This window comes from Saccopteryx bilineata, chromosome 6 (genome assembly GCF_036850765.1).
Source record: "Saccopteryx bilineata isolate mSacBil1 chromosome 6, mSacBil1_pri_phased_curated, whole genome shotgun sequence".
In the NCBI taxonomy this organism is placed as follows: domain Eukaryota; kingdom Metazoa; phylum Chordata; class Mammalia; order Chiroptera; family Emballonuridae; genus Saccopteryx; species Saccopteryx bilineata.
This window is the reverse complement of record NC_089495.1, coordinates 79,747,992-79,772,590: the sequence shown is the minus strand read 5'-3', so window position 1 is coordinate 79,772,590 and position 24,599 is coordinate 79,747,992. Positions and strand designations below refer to the sequence as shown.

The window sequence follows — 24,599 nt, the reverse complement described above, 5'->3', positions numbered from 1 at the left end:
TCATTATGACAACCTATTGAGGTAGCAATGATATTAATTCCATTGTTCAGAAAAGAAAACAAAAACAAAGATATTAAATAACCTGTTTAAGGTCACATGAGTATGAGGTAGTAAAGCAGAAATATAAATCAAGAAGTCTTCCTCCATAATCCAAGTTTTAAGCCCCTAAAATATACTTACTGCCTTTCTTCCTTTCAATTTGTTTCAGCAAGAACCCTTTTATGAAGTCCTTATGATATCATTGTGAATGTATTAAATAAAATGTGAGAAAAATATTGATTCATTAAGGGGATTTGGGGTTACTTGATGAATTATACCCAAAGAGAATCAATTAGTAGACCATTTCAGCCTATTAGGAATTCTTCAATGACAAGAAGAATTGATCTCTTGATTTATACTCTTTATTTTCCTCAGTGATTTAAGGCAATACAAGCAATACAACCTTTTACAATTTGGAAATGATACAAAGACAGTGTAAGTAGACAATATGATAGTTTAGAGTGTTAACATTCAAAAGTATCTAAAGAGCCTAAATCAATGGACTAGAAAATAAACTATGGATAAATGCAAATTCTTAATACAAGTAAAAGTTGAAGAATCGGCTTAGAATTCCACATCAAAAAGGCATAACATTTACTGAGTCACAATTTCAACTAGAAAAACAATTTTATAAATTATGATTATTACATTTATTGTCCAAATTGAGGTTTATGTTAGTTTAGTATCTCTTTACTGGCCAGTTCACTTCTAGAATTTCTACAGTTCTTATATGGGAAGGGTTTCAGAGGAAAGGGGTAATTTTTTTTTTTTTGAAAAATGGTCAACTAAAAATGTTGATGAGAAATGATCAGAAAAAATTAGAATATTTGGTCTGGAGGAAAAAACATACTCTAGATGACCTATATGGTCAGATGTTTAGAAAACAGAAAAATGAATAGACATATTCCTTCCAAGAAAATATAATAAACTTAAGGTAGAAATTTTTAATTTGATTAAGTAATATTTTCCTCGCTCTTAAATTTTCCAAAGATATAATAAATGTTCTTCAAAATCTCAGATATATAGAAATGAGTGAGGAGGATGCAAGAATAATTTATCCACCTTGCGGGAAGGTAGAATGCACAATGTCTAATATGCCAAGTCTCTGTCTCTTCATGTTCTAAGAGTTTCAAGCAGTAAAGATATATGGGTGTTGGAGACACATAATAGACTAATATGGAGCTTATAATAATTTAATATAGTCTTATAAACAGTGGATATTAGCTGTTTAAATTACAATTGTTATTTTCACAGTTTAAAGCTAAGTCACTCATTTTGATTTGAAACTGATAAAATTTGCTCTTCTATCACAGTTTTACTTTACCTATGAATCTAAACCTTATATAAATAAATTTACCAAAGAAGTTATTTCTTTGTATTGAAAGGGGAATTTGCATAATTAGTATTATAACAACAATTCTCTATAGTAATTCTTACTATTTAAAAAAAATAAGAATGTTCAATAGCTCAGTGGGTTAGAGCATGGTCCCAAAGATCAGAGTTTGCTGGTTCAATCCCCAGTTAGGGCCCATACAGATTGATGTTTCTGACTGTCTCTCTCTCTCTCCCTTCCTCTCTCTCTAAAATAAATGAAATAAACATTAAAAAATGAGAATACTAAATTCTTGTAACTAATACTACCTTTAATTTTTTTTCAAAAAAAAAAGTAGCTATAAAGTACAATGATGGGAACACTCAGGTTTTTTTCTTCAGCCACAATCTTTCCCTAGGTAATGTCAATAAGTGATGTAAGGAGAATGTTGAGTTCTCCGTAATACTTATTACTAAAACCTGATCATAAATGAAATTACTGTACACAGTGATACCTTGATTAACAAATCATGTGGTAACAAAGGAATCCTTACTCAGAACTAAGTACAATTTTCCAAAGTTCTCTTCCCAGTTCTTGGCTGAGGATAATGTAGCAATCATTGGTATTCTCTCAGTAAAGAGTTTAAGGGGTTTTTTTTTGTTTTTGTTTTTGTTTTTGTTTTTGTTTTTTGAAAGAGAGGCAGGGAGAGAGAGAGAAAAAAAAGAGAGAGAGAGAGAGACAGGAACATTGAACTGTTCTTATATGTGCTCTGACCTTGGAATCAAACCAGTGCAACAGGACGATGCGCCAACCAGCTATCTGCCCAGGGCTTAATTTTTATTGATTTTTAGAGAGAAAGAAAGAGGAAGGGAGAGAGAGGGGAGGGGGAAGGGAAACATTCATTTGTTGTACATTCAGTCTTGCTTTCTTTAGTTACTTCCAGTGTGTATTTGATCAGGGATTGAACTGGGAACCTTGTTGTTTTGTGACAATGCCCTTAACTGACTGAGCTCACTGGCCAGGGCCAGAATTTTAAGAATTTGATCTGGGTCTTTTGTGATATCTTTTGTTATTTTTCCTCTCGTTAAGATATTTCAGAAAATGATATAGCCTGACCAGGCAGTGGTGTAGTGGATGGGGTATCGGACTGGGATGCAGAGGACCCGGGTTTGAAATCCCGAAGTCGCCGGCTTGAGTGCGGGCTCATCTGGTTTGAGTAAGGTCCATCAGCTTGAGCCCAAGGGGTCATTCAGTCTGCTGTAGCACGGTTAAAGGCACATATGAGAAAGCAATCAATGAACAACTAAGGTACCACAACAAAGAATTGGTGCTTCTCATCTCTCTTCCTTCCTGTCTATCTGTCCCTGTCTTTATCTCTCTGTCTCTGTGACCAAAAAAAAAAAAAAAAAAGATATAAGGAACCAGTACACATCTTTGTTTATAGAGCTATTATTATAACTAAAAAATTGTAATTTGTATATTATTCAACATTTTATATAAGTAGTAAAACAGCCTTTTAAAAATATATAATGATATATATCCATCAAAAATAGTATCATACTTTGTGGCAAAAATAGTATCATCAGTGTGGATCATACACTGATCTTTTTAGCATCTTCATATTTTTGCCTTTTCCAGATGCCACACACTTGGAATCATACAGTACAGAGCCTTTTCAGACTGCCTTCTTTAACTGAGTAGTATTCATTTACATTTTCTCCATGTCTTTTCATGGCTTGATGGCTCATTTCTTTTTAGTTCTGAATAATATTACATTTTATGGTGTCGAGAATTTTGCTAAATTACTCCATGGTATTGCTGCCTATGCATTTATTTGGTTTGACCAAGTGGCCCTCAGGGACCTGAAACTGACACTAAACACCTCATGTTAGTGCATGCCAGAGAGTCATAGCAGTGTAAGTCTGTGGCAGGATTTTCCCAGTAGCCTTTGTGGTCAACAGTTTCTTCTCAAATAAGAGCTTGTGGGGCTTACCAAAACCCCATTCTTGATATGAATTGACAAATTCAGCTCAAGCCCAAGAATCCTGAACTACTCCACCCACAGACCGTAAAGGCATTTGCCTCAGTCCTGCCTCACTCTCTCTAGGCTCTGCCTTGACCTCTCCATGTGGTCCCTCCAGGCACTTGTAAGTAGTAAACTTCTCTATTCCAATTTTTCTCTTCCTTTGTTTAACTATGGCTCACCATCAGGTTCCCTGTGTTCCACTTAACAAATGTTTTAAAAAAGTTATGACTAATCAATGTACCACAGCATCTTTTATCTATTTGCCTACTAAAAGATATCTTTTTAAATTTATTTTTTATTGAATTTATTTTATAAATTTATTTTACAATGACACTGGTTAATAAGATTCTGTAAGTTTCAAGTATACAATTATCTATTTATCACCTGTATATTGTATTGTGTATTTAACACCCAAAGTCAAATGCCTTACATGTAAAGGACATCGTGGTTGCTACTAAGTTTTAACAATTATGAAAACAAATATTCATATGCCAGTTTCAGTGTAGAGGTGTGTTTCAGTTCATTTGGGAAAACACCAAGGAGCTGGGAAAATATCATGCAATCATATTGGAAGAGTATGTTTAGTTTTATGAGAAACCACAAAACTGTCTTCCAAAAGTGCTGTATCATTTTGCATCCCCACCAGCAATGAATTAGAATTGTAACAGAGCTTTTTAAGCATGACATGCTTTAGAGGTGTCCCTAAATTCAAATACATTATATTCAGAAAAAAAGAGATAATAATTGTTAAATAAGGATAATGCAGCATGAAGTAAGTACCTTTTACTTAGTTTAAAATTTAGTATTTTCTGACAATGCATACAAAGTATTTTATTTAAATACACATTATAAATGAATGGAAAAATAAATACACATTTAAAAATATACACAAACCTCTCCAAAAAGAGAGATTATTGTATATATATACACATATATGTGATGTTTGTACAACAATAATGCAATCTTCCACTTCCAGTGTACTTTTAAATTTATTAAGAAAACTTTTATTTTTATTATATTGTTAAGTTTTCACACCAACACTGTTTTATCTGTTTTTTAGATGTAGAATCAGAAAGACTGAGTTAATGTCAAAGGTAACACAGCTAGTATGCAGCAGAACCAAAATTTAACACCTCCGGTCTTCTGAAAATAAGTCAGGTACTATTTTCGATACCGTAAGATCATAACAACTCACATACACACACATATGCATGCATACATGCACACACAATCATATATATATATATATATATATATATAGCACACACAAAAATTTAAGCACATCATTAAACTTCCCATTTTTATCTCTCTTAATAGACAAAATGGAAAACTTGAAATTAGCCTAGACTACCTAAATATTTCACGCCTGGTTCTAATTTCTACAAGAGAATTTTCTCAAAATCTATTTATTATCATTTATTTATTTGGACTTAGAATTACTTCTGGAATAAGAAAAATTAATTGAAAGATGGTGGCTTAAGGTGATGTTTGGTATAAGCCAAAACAATCCTGTGAGAATCAATTACCTTAATAACAGATGTCTCAACTCTGGATGGCGGACTCTGAACTTGTGCTGCCGCCGCCATATTTGCAATGGTGCTGAGATGATTCATCTGGCTCATTGCCATGGTGACAGATGCTGGAGGTAGGCTGACAGGAATTAGAGGGTGGGGCATCATCATAAAAGGAAGTTCCAGTCCTATAAAAAATGCATATATATAATCATTGCTCTTGTCAAATAAAACTATGCAACATGGTATATCCCATTTATTAAAATGGTTAAGAATATACAACATTGAAAATTAAACCATTAGAAGATGTCCTAATAATGATAGTCAAATGAGAAATATTTGTCCTCTTTGTATGCAACAGTACCCACTCACCACTCAGGGAAATTAGACTTACAGCTAACTAGTTCGGTGCCAAATTTAATAACATCACTGCTCTTTATGTGTTTAATACAAATGGTCAATTCTTTGTGATATTACTCTTCTGATCAGCCTAATTCTTGTTTAAAATACTAGGGTTTTCTTTTACTTATCACAATTAGTTATCTAATATAGTATGTGTTTATTATGTTCTATATTTTACTATCTGATAATTAGACAATATTTTTTCTTTGCAACTACCATTTTTAGTGCTAAAAAATGCCATCGTACCATTTGGCAGAAGGTGGCTCTGGTGCAGTTGGTGGAGAGGATGACTAACTGGAAGGCTATGCACTCCAGGCATGCGGGGGTGGGTAACAGCAGCCTGGGACCCCTGGGGTGGGGAAGAGTACAGTGCTTCCTTATCCCAAGAACCATCACTGCTGCCTGTGGGAAATGAATATAAATTATTTGGATACAATATCATTCCAAATCTTCTAATGATTAACTTGAAACAAGGTTTTTATAAAGCATATTGCACTTAGAGGTTGGTTAAGTAATTTCTTGGGAAATAAGCTGAAGTACATAAATTTCCCCTAACCTCTATTTTCATTTTTGTTTTTTTATTTCTCAAATTTTTGAAAAATGATTATTTCTAAAACAGCCTATTTGTGGAATCTAATCCTGTTTGACTAACCACCTTAATATAAAATGGGTTCTATTATTTACTTAAAGAATTATTTCTTTGAAGTGATTCACACCGATAGTTACAGAATGCTAAGGTGTTTTGAACAGTATCCTAGTCATCATTCAGAGTTAAAGTTTCTCACTTAATTACACAGCAAATCTTAAATCTGGAACCATTAAATACTCAACCTGGTTAGACATGGTAGAGAAAATGCTAAAGATAACTTTACAAAAGAAAATAAGGTCAAAACATTAAACTAAATGTGTGTGAACCAATAAATACATCATTTGTTTTCAAAAACAGAAGTTTACAATTGTAGTAATATCAGTGTCAAAGTCAAAACAGTACATTTAAGGACTTTCATTTCAATTTTGGTGGCAATGTCATTTCAGTTTTGATGTCCCCAAACTAAATTATTTTAACACTAATTTAATGCTTAACTGAATATCTCTTGAATATATGAACTACCCACTTAAAATTTTTTTGTAATATCTTTGTCAGCTTATGAGATTTCCATTTTAAAAAAAGAAACTATATTTTTATATGATATACTTAGAAACAGCAAAGTTGGTAAAACTCCAATTTAAATGCTTTAGCTCTATTAAAAGCCTCATTTTAAAATCTCTATGACACAGTTTTTAATGAGGAATACTTAGTTACTGCCATGATTTTTTTCAATTTACTTCATGAAGACAGTTAAGGTTCAATATAAATTCAAACTCATTAGCTCAATACTGTCTGAATCTTAGAGTAAATTGTTCAGAAGTGGATAATGGAAACTCAATTCAAATTCTTCAGCAATCAAACAAAGCAATTTTATTAAACAATGAAAAGAATCCATTAAAATGGATATCTTTATTATCTTTATTATTTTATAAGAAACCATGACAGCTTTTGGCATAAAATAAGTTTATAGCTTCATACAGAAATGACTCACATAAAAAATTCTTATAGCTTGCTCCTATGCTGTGACATAAATGTTTATTTTCATAATCACAAATTTATATACCTTATTTCTTTACTCATAACTTTTTTGATACATACATCAAGGTCCTAGTCAAACATCCAAAAAACATAAATATATAAATTTTTCAAATGCATGATGTCAGTATAATACTGAGTAAAAAAATATTTTAAACATCTTCACACAGTATATGCAAAATCATTATATGTTTACTTTTTATAATATCAATTAAAACAAGAATTATAGTATAATCATTTACTATTTGGATATAAAAATAAAGCTTTGGAATAAATGTTATCTAAATATGAGAACTGCATTGGAAATGTATAATTTAAAGATAATATTCTCTACATTTTATATTTCATTAAAATTATCCTACAAATTCAAGTATTATGTTTTCATAATAAATTACTTATTTGAGGATAATTAATAAATGGAGTAGAGAATACTATTTACATTCATTATTTTAGATTTTGTTCAAGTTCTGTTTACAACTCTTCTCTACTTTTGTTTTTCTGTTCACTTGAATTAATTTCTTCTTCTATATGAATCCTGATTGCCAGTTAATAAATAGGAAAAGACATTTTTTCCAACTATATTTTAATTTCACTCATATCAATAGAGAAGCACTATAATTCTATTTATTTACACTATCAAAGTATAAAATATTAAGATAAAATTCTGATTAAATTATTCTGGAAAACAGATTATAGATAAAATATTATCTGTTTTCACATCTATTTATATCAGGCCCTTCTGTAAGGGTAAATAGCAATCATGCATATGTGAATTCCCCATACCAAGTTTGTAACACTAGATTGAGTTTTCTTACTACATAAAATGCTTCTCACCATCTTCACCAATCATCATTTGTTAAATACTCATGATGTTAGCTCATTTGGGTAATAAATAGAGCAAACAATTAAGAAACTAACTCTGATGAAAAATATACAATATGTAACCAAGTCAGCTGTAAGTGATTTCTGCATTATTTATAACACCTATCTCCTCTATTAACATGAATAAATAAGAATTAAAAGTAGGCCACTTCAGAACAAGACATGCCCATAGTTATTAAAAATATAATTTCAAGTGCTTTGGTTTAAACCAATGTATTTAGTGATATAAGCCAGTATATACTATATATAATATGCCTACATACAAACATATAGACAGACATATATACCTTTAAGATGAAGATTTACTATGATGATCACATGAGAACTTGCAAGAGACAGAAATTTCAATATATAAGAAAAATTCCGGAGTGACGTCACGGAAATGGCGCCGTGAGCAGCGCGTCCAACATATGTCCCCAAAATCACAACAAATTTATCAACTAGAAACAGAAAAATTTATCCTCAGAGCATTCCGGAGTTCCACACAAACTGAAAGAAGTTAACTACCGCAGGGACTTTCATTCAAGCCGCGGAGGGAGTGCGCCTGTGTGCTATCAACAAGACCACCCTCAGATGCCAATAAGAAAGAGGAAATCGAATATTATGGATACAAAAGAAAGAGAGGTAACACAAATAGATGTGGAAAAATCTATGGAGAAAAGACTTAACATATTGGAAGCCTTGGAGCTAAATGACAGAGAATTTAAAATAGAAATCTTAAAAATACTCAGAGATATACAAGAAAACACAGAAAGGCAATTTAGGGAGATCAGAAAACAACTCAATGAACACAAAGAATATATTACCAAGGAAACTGAAACTATAAAAACAAATCAAACCGAAATGAAAAACTCAATTCACGAGCTGAAAAACGAGGTAACAAGCTTAGCTAACAGAACAGCCCAGATAGAAGATAGGATTAGTGGAATAGAAGACAAACAACTTGAGGCACAACAGAGAGAAGAAGAAAGAGACTCAAAAATAATAAAAAACGAGAAAGCCCTACAGGAATTGTCTGACTCCATCAGAAAGAATAACATAAGAATAATAGGTATATCAGAGGGAGAAGAGAAAGAAAATGGAATGGAGAATATACTCAAACAAATAATAGACGAGAACTTCCCAAGCCTGTGGAAAGAACTAAAGCCTCAAATTCAAGAAGCAGACAGAACACCGAGTTTTCTTAACCCCAACAAACCCACTCCAAGGCACATCAAAATAAAGACACAAACCAATGACAAAGAAAAAATTCTCAAGGCAGCCAGGGAAAAGAAGAGTACAACATATAAAGGACGGCCTATTAGATTATCATCAGATTTCTCAGCAGAAACTCTACAAGCTAGAAGAGAGTGGACCCCAATATTTAAAGCCCTGAAAGAGAGGAACTTTCAGCCAAGAATACTATACCCATCAAAGCTATCCTTCAAGTACGAAGGAGATATAAAAACATTCACAAATACAGAAAAGATGAGAGAATTTATCAGCAGAAAGCCCCCACTCCAGGAAATACTAAAGGGGGTTTTCCAACCAGATTCAAAGAACAAAAGAAAACAACACCACAAGTAACAGCTCCAAGAAGAACACAATAAAACCAAACTTAAACTGTGACAACAAAGGAAAAAAAGGGGGGAGAGGATGGAAATTAACAGTAGCAAAGGACGATGAAGTGCAGAAATACTCATAAGATAGGGTACTACAATGAATATGGTAGGTACCCTTTTCATTACTTAATGGTAACCACCCTTGAAAAAACCACCACAAAAACACTTGACTTAAAAAAGGTAGCAACAGAGGAAAGAAGTATGGAACACAAACAAACAAAAACAAATGATAGAAAAGAAAAATTCCAATATTTGGTAAGGGGAGTTAGAAACATAAACTAATCGATTCATTTCTCCCCTTTGATTCTTATAGAATCATGTTGTTTCTTTAACTTTACCATGGAATAAAAGACAAAGTTGATATAGCCCTAGTATCTTCTAGAAAGCATATACCACAGTAGTATGTTGAAGTATGTATGAAAAAACTCATAAAATATGATAAAAAGATATAATGATTTTGAGCCAGAGAAACTGGTCATAAGCTCTTGATTTAGAGAGTGCATCCATCTTTTTGATTATTTAGAATCTATAATCATAGGTTAATGTTGAGAGGAGGGCATTAAAAGGATGTCCTATATCTAGCCTGACCAGGCGGTGGTGCAGTGGATAGAGCGTCGGACTGGAATGAGGAGGACCCAGGTTCGAGACCCCGAGGTCATCAATTTGAGTGCAGGCTCATCTGGTTTGAGCAAAGCTCACCAGCTTGGACCCACCCAAGGTCGCTGGCTCGAGCAAAGGGTTACTCGGTCTGCTGAAGGCCCACAGTCAAGCCATATATGAGAAAGCAATCAATGAACAACTACGGTGTTGCAATGCACTACGAAAAACTAATGATTGATGCTTCTCATCTCTCCATTCCTGTCTGTCTGTCCCTGTCTATCCCTCTCTCTGACTCTCTCTCTGTTTCTGGGGGAAAAAAAAGAAATTAAAAGGATGTCCTATACCTATTCTTACAAAAATATATGGAGGAGCATTGGAGCTGTCTTCACTAGATACCTGCTTACATAGATGCCAGCAGATCTGCACTGCTGAGAGGAGAGCACACTGACAGCTTCTCCATGATGAAATTAAGTAGTGTAACCAGAAGCACAATGAAGGCCGATTGCTAATGTTATAGCATAATTTTGGTGGGGTGAAATCAACAAATATAGACTCTTCCAAAACCAGATATAAGTGAGTATAAGAACGAAAGACAACCTGACCAGGTGGTGGTGCAGTGAATAGAGCATCAGACTGGGATGTAGAGGACCCAGGTTCGAAACCCCAAGGTCACCAGCTTCAACGCCAGCTCAACCATCTTGAGTATGGGCATACCAGCTTGAGCACAGGGTCACTGGCTTGAGCCCAAAGTTTTCTGGCTTGAAGCCTAAGGTTGCTGGCTTGAGCAAGGGGTCACTAGTTCTACTGTAGCCCCCCCCAGTCAAGGTACATATAAGAAAACAGTCAGTGAACAACTAAGGAGCTGCAACAAAGAATTGATGCTTCTCATCTCTCTTCCTTCCTGTCTGTCCCTCTCTGTCTCTCTCTGTCACACAGAAATAAAATGAAATAAAGAAAAATGAAATGAAAATTGACTACCAATTGGTCTCTAGCTAAAATCTATTAACTATACATTTATATAATATAAAATATTTTACTTTCCTTGCATAATTATACTGATATAAGAATTTATCAATAATAACATAATCAAATATATGGGTCTCATGTAAAAAAGTGATTGCAAGTGTTTAGTTTTCCTTTTCTGTAAAAGATGTGTTTTCCTCAGGGACATGTAAGGTGATATTAAGATTTAGTGTAACTGAAATTCAAAGTTGTAAGGATGAAGGAGAGTTTCTCCCCTTTACACCCTCACTACCCCAATATTAACACGTGGTTATAGATTTTTGAAAAAGCAAACAACTTAATGCACTATTTCTGGGGTTTTTAATGATCTCAGAGTATTTTTCCTTGTTTTGCCTCCCTTTCATGTTTTCATTGTTTTTTATGGTGGGCCAGGTTTTAAAAACAGCAAAGCCATCACTGTCCTAAGGGTAACCAGATTAATAAACAGTCAGAACTGATAGGTGACAAATAAAAAGTGACTTTATTTTTTCTTTATTACCTTCAATCATGCTCTGTCAGGGATCCCTTACCTGCCCCTTAATAATCTTGAGCAGATTTTAAGTATTCTAGTTGACACTCATCTTTGCTTCGCCATCACCATCAACATTGGCCAGCCCTGGAGCCTAGATCCCTGGAGGACAGGGGGTCTTCTCCAGTTCTTATCTGCCTTCCTACCTCACCCTTTCTCCTGGGTAGTGAGATGAAGATCTTCCATCCAACTGGTTCCTGCTCAAGTCCTCTGTGCACTGTTACTTCTATGGCTATGCTCATTGGTCTTTGAGGTGTTTAACTATTAAGTATCTCTCGCTAAGTAAAGTCTGTTCCTCTAAGGAAGGTTTTCTAGGGGAACCTCCTACCTGCACAAGTGTCTTTAGCTTTCTGCTTTTCTGATACCCTAAACTGCCATTGTCTATTGCTAATAAGGCCTTTCTTCAGGGGTGGGTTGTATTGTTCTGATGACATCCACTCTCTCTATCCTGACAACTTTTCTCAGTGTTTTATCTCCCTGCTCAAATGTGTACAAAAAAACCACATCAGCAATACCTCAGGTGGCAGCGTCTGGGATCTTTAAGTAATTTTCTTGGAACTCCCCCTCCCTTTACTTGGTGGAGAGGAAGGGCTCTCAAAAGTGATCACCAAGCCACAGCTTTCTCAGTAGGTGAAATCTTCACTACAATAATTTCTTCAAATCTTCTTTCCGTAACGTTCATCCCCCTTCCAAATGGAGTAGCAGTATGTTTGTGAGGTACAAAATGATAGTTAAGATAGAAATGCTGGGCCCTGGTTGGTTTTCTCAGTGGATAGAGCATTAGCTCAGTGAGCAGACCTCTCAGGTTTAATCCCTGGTTAAGGCCAACAGGAGAAGTGACCCTCTGCTTCCCTTCCCCTCCCTCTCCTTGTTCTCTCTTTCCCTCTTGCAGCCACAGGCTGGACTAGTCCAATCGTCAGCTTTGAGTGCTAAGGATAGCTCAGGTGGTTACAGCATTGGCCCCAGAAAGTTGGATCTCAGTCAGGGCATATACAGGAATCTGTGTCTCTATCTCCCCTCTTCTCACTTAAAAAAAAGAGCCCAATTAGGCAGTGGCACAATGGATAGAGCATCAGCCTGGTATGCAGAGCACCCAGGTTCTAATCCCCAAGGTCACCAGCTTGAGTACAGGCTCACTCACCAGCTTGAGCATGGGCTCACCAGCTTGAGTGTGGGGTTGCTGACTTGAGCATTGGATCATAGACATGTCCCTATGGTCTTTGGATTGAGCCCAAGGGTCATTGGCTTGAAGCCCAAAGTCGCTGGCTTCAGCAAAGTGTCACTGGCTTGGCTGGAGCCCCCTAGTCAAAGTATGTATGAAAAAGCAATCAATGAACAGCTAAGGTGCCACCACAAAGAACTGATGCTTTTCATCTCTCTTCCTTCCTATATGTCCCTCTCTCTGTCTCTCATGAAAAAAAAAAAAAAGTAATGCTGCAATGATGGTTAACTGCTATGAATAAGTACCAATTTTATATTTTACTGTCCTTAAAATGGGGAGTAATTGCTTCTTTTTGTTCTTGATTGGGACCACAGGAAAAACTCTATTTAATATCCTGCTACATAGCATATTCAATAGGACCAAAAACAAATTATGAATAACATTTTAGTAGCTGGTCCTTATAAATAAAGTGAAATAAAGGGAAAGATATATGAATGCTCAACAGTTGAAATGTTATTTTGAAAACCTTTAAATTATTACTTGATATGTAAGTTCAAGGAAAGAAGTTTACCATGAACAAAAAAGGAAAAGAATTTGGAGATAATCATTTTTGAAAGAAAGAAGATCATTTTATTTTTTGAAAACACAATTTTTTCTAAAAGAAGAAAATAAAAAAAAATGTTTTGGGTAAAGGTATGAAAACTGCTTTTCTTTAATGGGAAATAAAAACACCTGTGGTTATATGTATGAGTAGCATCAATTATCATTCTAGCCCACATGATTATATTTATTATTAAATTCTAAGTGTATCTAATGAAGCTTAAGTTTCAAATGAGAACTCACTAAAGTACTATTTTATGATTTTTGATAGAATGTATAGAAAATAACCAAACAGAAAATTAAAGGGATCTGTAAAAAAAAAATGCATTTTAAAGTATCATATATTAAAACAGCAAAAATACTTTTAACTAATATTATCCTTTATAAGGCTGTTGACATGTAACTATTTGCTCAGATTTTCCCACAGGCTGACCCTGATAAAAGAGGCAAATCTCAAAAGGACTAACGGTCACACCACAGCTTAGTGAGTGATACTGATAGACTCTGACGGGAACTTGACATTGTCAAGACTCGTTTACAATGAAAATGATGGCAAGAGCGAGGCATTTACTCCACACCATTAGAGACCACTTAAAAAAAATGTCAACACCATCTTAACAATGGAAACAAGACTACTAGTAAAAGTATATACTAGTCACAGGTGCTACAAGGTTCAGCTGTCATTTCAGAGGTAGATGAGAATAAACAAGTTACTATTTTTTAGAGAATTAACTTAACCCTCATAAAAAAAATGAGAAGAGAAATGCCATTAGAAATACGAGTACTTTGCATAAATAGGAGAAACAGTCTTCTTATGAGTTATTGTAATGTAATCTTTAAATCTGTCTCTGGATAATGATCTGAGCTCAGTTGATCTGCTTTAGCACATATAAACATTGAAATCTTGTGGTTCAACTTCATCAAATTGCTGTATTTTAAAATAAGGAAAAAGCAATCTTTTAAGAGTACAATTAATTAAGGACACAATTTAAAATATTCCAGTATAAGTGCAGTGTTTTAGAAGAAAAAAATAACACAATGTCTCCTAATTGGTTTAGGCAATAACAAAGTCTGCTTTAGTATTAGGCCATTTCTACAATCTAAAATTTATATTTGCAGACATATTGTGTTTGATCTGTATTTGATATCCCAGCTAATGTTGGGAAAAAATAGAACTGGATGGCTGTCATGTACCAATCCTTATTAGCTTATATTCTGATATCAATTCATTATTTTCTTAAAAAAAAGAATAGTATTGTCAAGAATTCTAATAAATGAGTCATTTAGGAAAACATGTTAATTACTCAGAAATGCTTAGACATATTTGTTTAGCTATCTATCATTAACAAAAACATAATCTATATTACCTGAGTGTCAAATATTTGTTAATTAGAATTTAAAACTCTTATAATATATGAGGTTTTTATTTTACTTGTAAATGTAAAAATACTTTTATATATTTTTTCTTATTAATAATGTTAATAATATAGTTCTGGTGTTATTATTGTCCTTAGAGTCATCAACACTATGATAATTGGTAAATTTCTTTTTTTCTTTTTTTTTAGTTTTTTTAATTGAATTTTATTGGGGTGACACTGGTTAACAATATTATACTGGTTTCATGTGCCCAATTCTATAACACATTTCTGTACACTATATTGTGTGTTAATAATAGCTACACTTCTTCACCAGTTAAAATATTTCTACTACCTAACATACTCCACAAAGTTGTCAAAAGTAACAAAAGTTAACAAGCTGCACAAAGTGACACCAAAATACTGGAAAAGAGGAGTGTTCATTGTAAAATTTTGCTTGACTATTCTTTACCATGGCTAATAATGGCGTAACTCGAAAGAATGAGAAACAAATTATAAAATCAAAGCCAAAGTTTAAGTCACTAATATCAGACGGCATACATGAAAAGATCCTTAAAGAAAGCGCAGACATTATTAAAAATAATTAGTCTGAATGTTTAAAGAATCATAGCAAACCCAAACAGCATTATGAAATGAGAGAGACAATGGTTTCTATTTTAAATGGTCTTGATTTTGAACACATGAAAGTTATTAGAAGGAATTATTATTTACAGGATGCAATACTTTATGTATTTTCTTTATTTCATATTAAATTCCAGATGGTTTTGATGCAACTAAAAATAAAAAGGAGGGCCATTACTTTAAAGATAAGGGTTAAATACCTTATGTGGAGAAGACAGAGATAATTATGTCAGAAAACACTTTGCTTTTTTGATGCTGCTGTTTTTTTGTACTCATTAGCACCATGCTCAAAGTGTTAACCAGGTAAAATAGATCCCTAAACAAAACAAATGCAGACTTAAGACTGGGTAAATAGTTACCTAGGTCTCAGTATAAGGAATAAAATAGTACCAGACTAATTTGTATTGACTAAATATTTGAGGGGTTTGCTGATATGAACTATAAGATGATTGTAAACAAGAGCCAAATGTTTCTGTTCAGTGAACATGATGATATTCTAAAAGATTGGATAATTTTCATAGTTAAAGTATAGTGTTATTATGAACAGTATAGAAATAACAATACTAGAAACATTTAAACTTTTCAGACTAAAATATATTCATAAAATTCTTCCAACTAAAGCAATTTGGTATAATTCATCCATGTTAATTTAACTACATCTTTTAACCTTTCTCATTGCCAACGTCAATAAATTTCTAACTTTTCTCATTTTGACTCATCAAATTATTATTCCATTAGGCAAACAAATGAATAAGAAATTCTCCTCTCTAATAGTATTGTAATTTCCCTATAGATCTACAATGATATCAAATAAAATTTCAAGTTAATATACTTTTTATACTGTTAGAAGAGTAATAAATGTCATGATATATAATATTAATAATTTTACAGTCATGTAATTGTTATCATGGTCAGCTGAAATCAGTTTTAACTTCCACTGTTACAATATTTTTAGTTTTAAATTATGTTGAAATTGAAAAGTCTTTTCACTTGAGTCAAAATTGCTAATGAATTTGCCAAAAGCATAATATGTTCATATGTAGGATGGCATGCTCATGAAAATTATCTTGGTATTTCTCCTACATACGGCTCTAGAGTTAAACTATCTCCTCCCCAATTCTCATTAGCCTCAAAGAATGACATCACTAGCTAGTGGTATAAGCCAGAAACCTAGGAAGCATATTTATCTCCTCTCTTGCCGTGTGATATCAATGTCCAATTCCTTTTCATATTCTGTTGATTTTATCTATGTAATTTAGCTCTACTCTGTTTCTGTATTTGTTGCTGTAATCAAGTTCAAGGACCATTACTACTTTTAAGTACAAATCTTACACTGTTACTCCTTGCTTAGAAGACTTCAATTGTTTCCCATTGTTATTAAGGGAAAGATGCATTATTTCTTAATGTAAGCATCATGGGGCAAGACATAATTGTCTTTTGCTCTCATTGAATCCCCAGCATTTGACAATGTAGGACTAATTCTCAGTCACTTCTTGAATTGAGAGCTGCCAATCCAGGTCAATTCTTACATTCACATGTGGTAAATTTCAATGTGGCATTCAAAAATGATCCTTTATAACCATTGTTCTTGAGCAGCTTATTGTGTGAAAGAAAGATACAAAGATACAGCATATCTGTACACAATCTCATCTTTTGGAATAAAAAATAGAGAAGATAAAGAATAGTATATATGTTTGATATTTTAGAAATAAACTTGATAGAACTTGGTGATCGTTTTGATACAAACAGATGAAGGGTAAAATGTGAAAGATGACTTGAGTATCTACATTAACAATTGGATGAATGTTGATATTAAGCAGCCATAACGATGATGATAATACCTAATACATATTATCTAATATCAATGTGTTGGGCATTATTTTAAGCTTTTATATGTACTATCTCAATGAATATTTATAAACTAAAAGTAGATCAACATTAGTGTTATAAAAGCTCATTTAACTTGCCCCAATATTTAATTCTTAGGATTCCAAATACACAAGCACCTATATTAGGAACATAAGGTTTAGCAATAAATAAAAATCAGTTCAATTTTTGGACTTTTTGATAATGAGCTATTTCAGGAATAGTCGAACAAAGATTGACAGTATAAAGTTAGAAATATAGGACTAAAATTTTAGAGAAAAGCAGATATCTAGTGAGGCAGATTTGGATGTCTTTGACTAGTAAGTTGGATATTAAGCCACCATGCTTGAAGAAAGTATAAAGGAATTTCTATTAAGAGAGTATTTCTACTGGAAGCCACAAAGTCCCAAGTAAGCTAGACCGAATGATTTTTTGAAAAAAGAAGGCTGAGAACTGAGCAGGCATAAGCAAATATTTTTATATGACTCTCACAATATATTCTTAGCAAAGAAAGGTGCCAATGAATATTTATAATATTCAAGTCTCTTGACTTACTTCTAAGCTATAATATTCTTTTTCATAAAATAATTAACATAAACACCTGACAGATCTTGGGCTCTTAATTAATTACTGAATGAATGATTAAAAAACAGTATGATTAGATTTAAAACCATAACAATACAACTACTACTTAGGTATATAGCCTACAGAGACAAAAAACAAAAACAGGCACAACTAAACATAGTTTAAAAATATACTATATAATAAGTAATATTAATAGTTTCCAGTAATTAAAGGGCCCTCCTTAAGAACATTATGAAGAGAGGAAGCTTTAAATCTAGTGACTACATATGATATTACAAAGAACTCCGCACATTTGAAGGACTATTGAAATAATATTATATTAGAGTAGTAGATTACATGCAGATGGCAGGCCTGTTGAAAGCTACTGTTTATTTGAATCCAAATCATTCTTTCCATAGCTTCTGTTATATATACTGAAGACATACTATTCAAAGCACTTTTCATCAGTTTTTCAAGGGCAAACATGGCAGAAGATTTTCAAGGTCAAAATGACCACTAATATTTCAGTTGCTGGCAATGAAAAAAATCTTAAGTTAGTAATAATATGGATACTTTTATTTCTACATTTTAACTCCAATTTGGGAGTTAAATATAAGCACTCATTTTTACATCAATACAATGTTTTTGGGGTTGGTATGACAATGATAATTAGAATAAGAAAAACGGTTAGAAAGTATATTTTGAAGTGAGGATTGATTTTCTAACAATATCAATAACCTTAGGTCAATTGAAAATAAAATTTAAACACCATTATTTATTTTTTGACTTTAAAAATTATCTGGTATAATTATTATAACCATAATGTGACCTATAGAGGCTCTAAGGGAGAATGTAACCAATCTATGGTCAAATAATGATTCATCTGCAGAATTAAATGCTAAACACAGGTTTTCTGTTCATTAAAAAAAATACAGGGTCGTATTGGGTAATTGGTCATATTCATTATTTTCATTTTCTTGAACAATATTCTGAACATCAATTTAAAAATACACATGCTTTGTTTTAAAAATAAATGATAAAATTGTAATCTTTTGTAAAGTTCAAATAGTGCTTAAAAGTATGATTTTGTTTGTCATGAACTTATAAAAGTAACATCTTTCCAAAACACCTTTACCTATAATAAAGTTATTTTATTTTTTAAAGTTATTATATTTAAATGTTTAATGTAAAAAGAACTCTACCAATTAAAAATAATTATCTTCTGGGGAGGCGTCCTTAATAATAATTGAACAATAACTTCCTATCTAATTGTAAACTAAACTCTGTAATAAAACAATCTGTTATGATCATTATTTTCTCTTGTGATCACAAAATGTCTTAAATACTCTTATCCCCCCATATTAAAATATAGCATCATTTCTCCTTCTTGTCTCTAGTACTATGCACATTTTCTCACATCACTTTACAGAATTTTTTTTAACTTATTTTTTTTGAGAGGAGAGAGAGAGACAGAGAGAGAGAGAAGAGGGGGAGGAGCTGGAAGCATCAACTCCCATATGTGCCTTAACCAGGCAAGCCCAGGGTTTCGAACGGGAGACTTCAGCATTTCCAGGTCGACGCTTTATCCACTGCGCCACCACAGGTCCACTTTACAGAATTCTTAGGACCATTATCAACAGTACAAGATGCTTTCATTTAGATGTACCTGCCTTAACCCTCAGCAAATATACCTTGTTAAATGTTGCTCTTAATTAAAATAATTTTTATTAAATTACTAATACTCTAATTAGTAGGCTAAACTATGGGTTTAAAAAAATTAAATACCTCAAGAAAATGTTTTAGTTAAAATGTTCTGTATAGAAACAGTTTTTCCATGGTAAATTTTGGAATTTTGTTCTATGAGTTTCCTATAAAGAGTGCTTTTCACAAAGAAATATCTGAATTATATTTTGTATGTTGTATGTTTGAATTATTTGACAAAGATTTATACTTATAAAATTGGACACACCAATAAACAATAATTTAAAATGATTTGTTTTTAATAGCTTATTGTATGAATACAATGGGAAATTTCTTTTATATTTACACATTTTTATCTGTTTTAAATCTATATATTCAAAATAGTATTGAGTTTAAGAATAGAAGCTTTAGTGTTTAAAAGTGTCAAATCTCTACTGACTATGAAAATAACTTGAAAAATCACTCCATTATTTACATTACACAGGTTAATGTTAATACATGTTTAAATTCTGGCTTTGAAAAAGATTTCACATTCTTATTTATCCAAAATCCAAGGCAATAGTGCATACTGAAAGTCTTGAAAAGAAATGAGGAAGAAAACAGCAGACTATGAAGATTGTTATGCAGTCATATTACACAGGAAAAGAAATAGAAATGGGACAGAAAATACAAATAACATTAAAATCTCAATTTATAATTTATAGAGAACTAGATTCTAAGAATGTTACTATACAGGCTTAAAAGCAAAAGATCATAGTTAAACATCACTATGCAACATAATATTTATTCTTTCTGTATATATTTGAATCATAGAATATTATAATACAAAATAGATCCAAAAGTTATTCATTCTTTTAACACATAATTATGTAGCTGGCATTTTTGTAAGTGCTGAGAATATAGCAGTGAAAAAAAATCAACAAAATCCACATCTTTGTTGAGTTAATATTCTAGTTGGGAGGTTTGAAGAAAACATAACAGGTGAATAAATATAGTGATATGGTATATTAAGTGTAATACCAGCCATAGAAGAATGAAACAGTTTTTGCCTATACATGATGTATGTGTGCACATGTAAGCATGTGTGTGGGGGGGGTACACTGGGAAGACTTTGCTGAGAAGATAGCACCATCAAGTATAATCCTCTCATTTTGCAGCAGAGGAAACAGGTTCAGAATGATTAAATGAAATGCTTGAGGTCACATAACTCTTTAGGAAAAGAGCTGGCCTTGGAACACATGTATTTGCCTGACCATTGGTCCTAAATCCTTTTCACTGCACAACAGAGCGCACGCAGTTGAGAGAATTGCCCAGACGGTGCAAGGAGGCAAAGACAAACTAATGGTGAATTTGTATGACAGCTGGGTAGCTCAATTGACTGGAAGAGAAAGTACATCTTAGAAAAAAATCAGAAATCAGAAAGAATTAGGTAGGCTAGGGCCAGCTTATGAAAGTTCTCAGATGTCACGATGATGAGTTTGGTCATCATCTTAGGCAGGGGAGAGATATGATTAAAGTGATGTATCAGATAGTCAGAAGGAACTCATCATCAGAAATAATCATCCTAAATTCTGTCATCCACCACATTGACATTGATAAGACCAGGGCAGAAATCCTGATTCTCATATTTCATGCCACTGAAAAATTGATCAAATAGAAAAAAAAAATCCTGTGTTCTCTATCATCAGAGTTTTTTTAAACGGTGATTGAAAAACAAATTGGTTTCCAGAGCCAGACATGACAAAACAATTATGTTGAGTGAGGAAATACTACCTACTGTTCCTTATATCTGAATCAAGTGGCCTATAAAATAAAATTTTCTCTTGTATATGCACTGAAGACTTTTTTCCCAATAAAAGAAAAACTATATGTATTTTGTTTGGAAGTCTTCCCAGAAGGAGATATGATTTACTTTTTTTAAAAGAGAATAACAGCTTATCAGTGAATATAAGTTAACAATGTCTAGTTCTTAATAGAAAAACGAGAGGATACTGGGTAGATTTAGAGTTGATAGATTATTTTTAGACCATTTATAGGAAGGTTTATGAAATGTAATATTTACCTTTAGTATCTTATTGAAAAATTAAATCTGTAATAGCATTGTTATTTCTATTCTGTGCAGAGTGTGTATTACTGTTCTATATAGCACCTTAAATTACTGTTCTCATGCACAATACTGTGTACATCAGAAGATACCAAAATAGTGTTTATTATCCTAACATTGAAAAAAATATGCACCAGTATAATAAACATTCTCATCTTTACCACTATTCTTGCAATTCTTCACTTACCTTCACTATTCATGATTTTTATTTCACTAGAATGCCTCAATATTGACCTTTTAAAAACAGCAATATATAATATACAACAAATAGACAATAGTTTCTAAATGATACCACAAAAACCTTGATTCCTAATGCTCTATATTATGTCTTATTGCAACTGTACATAGAAACATATACATGCAAAAAAGTACGTATTTCCACGGACCTGATAAAATTGTAAAGCATTATAAGCCTTTATTTTGCTCAGGAAAAGTTATTACTCTTCTTATCAAAATTATAAAATGATCATATTATTAAAAGTTGGTAATGTACAATAAAAAACAATGAATTTCTCTTATTTGTATGACATCTCTATAAAACATATTACTTACTTTAATGACTTTTGTTTTATTACTTCCCGATGTTTTTAAGTTAAAGTCTATTTTTATCCAGATGCTTTAAAACTTGGTACAATATAATGTGCAAATATAAATTTTCAAACAGATTACTATGCATAGACAGCTTTTAAAAATTCTAAACAACCCAATAGCAAATGTCATGTCTCTCATAGTTACAAAATGCAAACTCCAAGTGTTTTATTCTAATAAAAAAATGAGTTTGTCCTTTATGTATAAAATGTAGTTTGTGTTTGTTGTACAAGTTTTTTAATAATAGATGAATTTTAGGTTTGCTCCAATGTATTCAATAAAGTGTGATTAATTTGGTTTTTCCAAAATGCAAACTAGACATTACTATATTACTCTGCAAAATGCACAGCTTGCAACATTATTGTCTCAGTGGGATCTTAAATTGAATTGTAAAATGTGTCTTATTTCCAGTTTGATTTATGTAAGAGATAGCAGTAGATAATGTTCTTTTGAAGTTTCACTGCTTTGTGTGAACAAACAATATAAACCTAAAATTCATAATAGAGTTTATTAGAACATAAAGCAAACTTTCGAGTTATATCATGTTTGACTGGAGTAGAAACTTAGGATAGACTCAGCACACCACATTTTCAATGAAACAACTCTTTGAAGTTTTCTATTATGATGGATTATACAATACATTTGACATTTTCTGTGATTTTTATTATGATATTTCAAGTAATTACCAAATCATATTTTCCTTCTAAAAAAGCTCTCCTGTGCCCTGAGAATTAATCTATGATACCATTTAACTTGGCTTTTTGAAGTAAATATCACCAGATAAAAGCCAGCTGGATCTGAATAATAGGATACTTGAATGAATGTATTAGTGTTTGAAAAAGAGAGTACAAATCTTCTAAAAAGATTAATTTCCATAAAAAAGATAGCTCCCAGATCTACAAAGGAATAAATTGAAAAACATAATAAACTCTCAGAAAGAAAGGTAGATTAAAGTGAAAGCTGCAGCACCTTGTACTGCAGCTGTTGTGCAGCAGTGATTCTGTATCAATTACATTTGGTTGGTCCTGTAGGGCTCTTCAAAGCTCTGTTTGAAAAGCCTGGATGTGGGATACACGTGACACCGTAAGTCATAACTTCAGCAACTAATTTTGATGCAACACCACTTGCATTCTGATCTTTCTATCAATATTTACAGTTTGAGAGAAGCTACAAAGGTTCTGATGGGAATATGTGAATCTAGTAAGGGCATTTTTCCCCTTCTTTTATTAAAGATGTGGATATGAATTTTCTTTGTCATGAAAATATTGCAGCTTTATCATGCAACATAGCTGCTGATGTCATCATGTAAAAAACCTGAGTTGGCCCATGGATTTGATTTTCAAAATCCTATTACTAAACATGTTCTCTAAAAAGGACCATAAATTCTGTTCACATGACTTCTCTATTTTCACTTGTACAATAATTAATAAAAACAAAGTTTGGCCATACATAAACTCTGTAGGGAGGTAAAATGTACCTTTCTATCTTCAATGATTCTTTAGTTATTATTATTTTTAAGAAAAAAACAGAAGCAAATGAGGAGATAAATTAACTTTTACCTCAGATCAAATTCTAGAAAAATATAAATCTATTGAAAGAGTTGATTAGGGGCATGGAGGAATTAGCAAACACACACATGCATAAGAAAATATACTCATGGACATGGACGATAGTGTGGTGATTTCTGGGGTGGAGGAAAGGTGGAGGAGCATATGGGGGGATAAATAGTGATGCATTAATACTTAACTTGGGGGAAATGAACACACAATACTGTGTACAGAGATGTGTTGCAGAATTGAGCGCCTGAAACCTGTATGATTATGTTAACCAAAGTCACCCCAATAAAATCAATTTAAAAAAATAGAAAATATTATATTTCCATTAGATATTTCAAGTGCAATGAAAAGCATAATAAAAAGAGAAACATTTAATATAATTCAAATATTAGTTATATTTCAATTCTGAAGTTATTTCTTTATAAGAAATATAAATTAATTTAAAAAAGGAAATTGTTAACCAATCATAAAAACAAGAAAGAAAAACTAGTCAATCATTTGTAAATTACATTTTGAAACAAATTTTAATGAGTAGAGTATAATAAACTGCTAATTTCCCTTATTCCTCCAATTTCTTTTATTTTATTTCTCTACAGTACACTGTAAAAATCAATCTCCAGTGACATCAGAGGAATGGTCTCTTCCCTTGAAATTTCAAAAATTTTAACAGCTATGAATCAAAAAATATTTCTTGTTCACTGCACAAATATCCCAGAGAAATCTCCGCATTGATCATCTAAAGGTGGGCAAGTGGGAGCAAACAGTGGAGGCTAGAGGGAGAAAAACTGAGACAAGCCATGGATACAGCCTCACAGCCAGAAACTCATAGTGGGGTTCAACAGAGAATGGGAGAAATCCAGCTGTAACAGCACTCTTTTCAACTAGAAGGCACAAAAAGATTTAGTTGGCATTCCTGCTGGAGTGGGAAGTACA

The 24,599-nt window shown here is 32.5% G+C and overlaps 1 protein-coding gene across 2 annotated transcripts in view; it reads right to left on the bottom strand.

Moving 5' to 3' along the window:
- The window catches only part of DACH1 (dachshund family transcription factor 1), a 453,518-nt gene that overhangs the window by 136,900 nt on the left and 292,019 nt on the right, over positions 1-24,599 (bottom strand). The window contains exons 4-5 of one of the 2 annotated variants that reach the window (XM_066235505.1): positions 5,537-5,692; positions 4,904-5,076 (exon numbers count right to left, since the gene is read on the bottom strand). In XM_066235505.1, coding sequence (XP_066091602.1) covers positions 4,904-5,076; positions 5,537-5,692 — 329 coding nt within the window. The remainder of the gene's footprint in view (positions 1-4,903; positions 5,077-5,536; positions 5,693-24,599) is intronic. The other variant, XM_066235506.1, reaches the window with a different exon arrangement.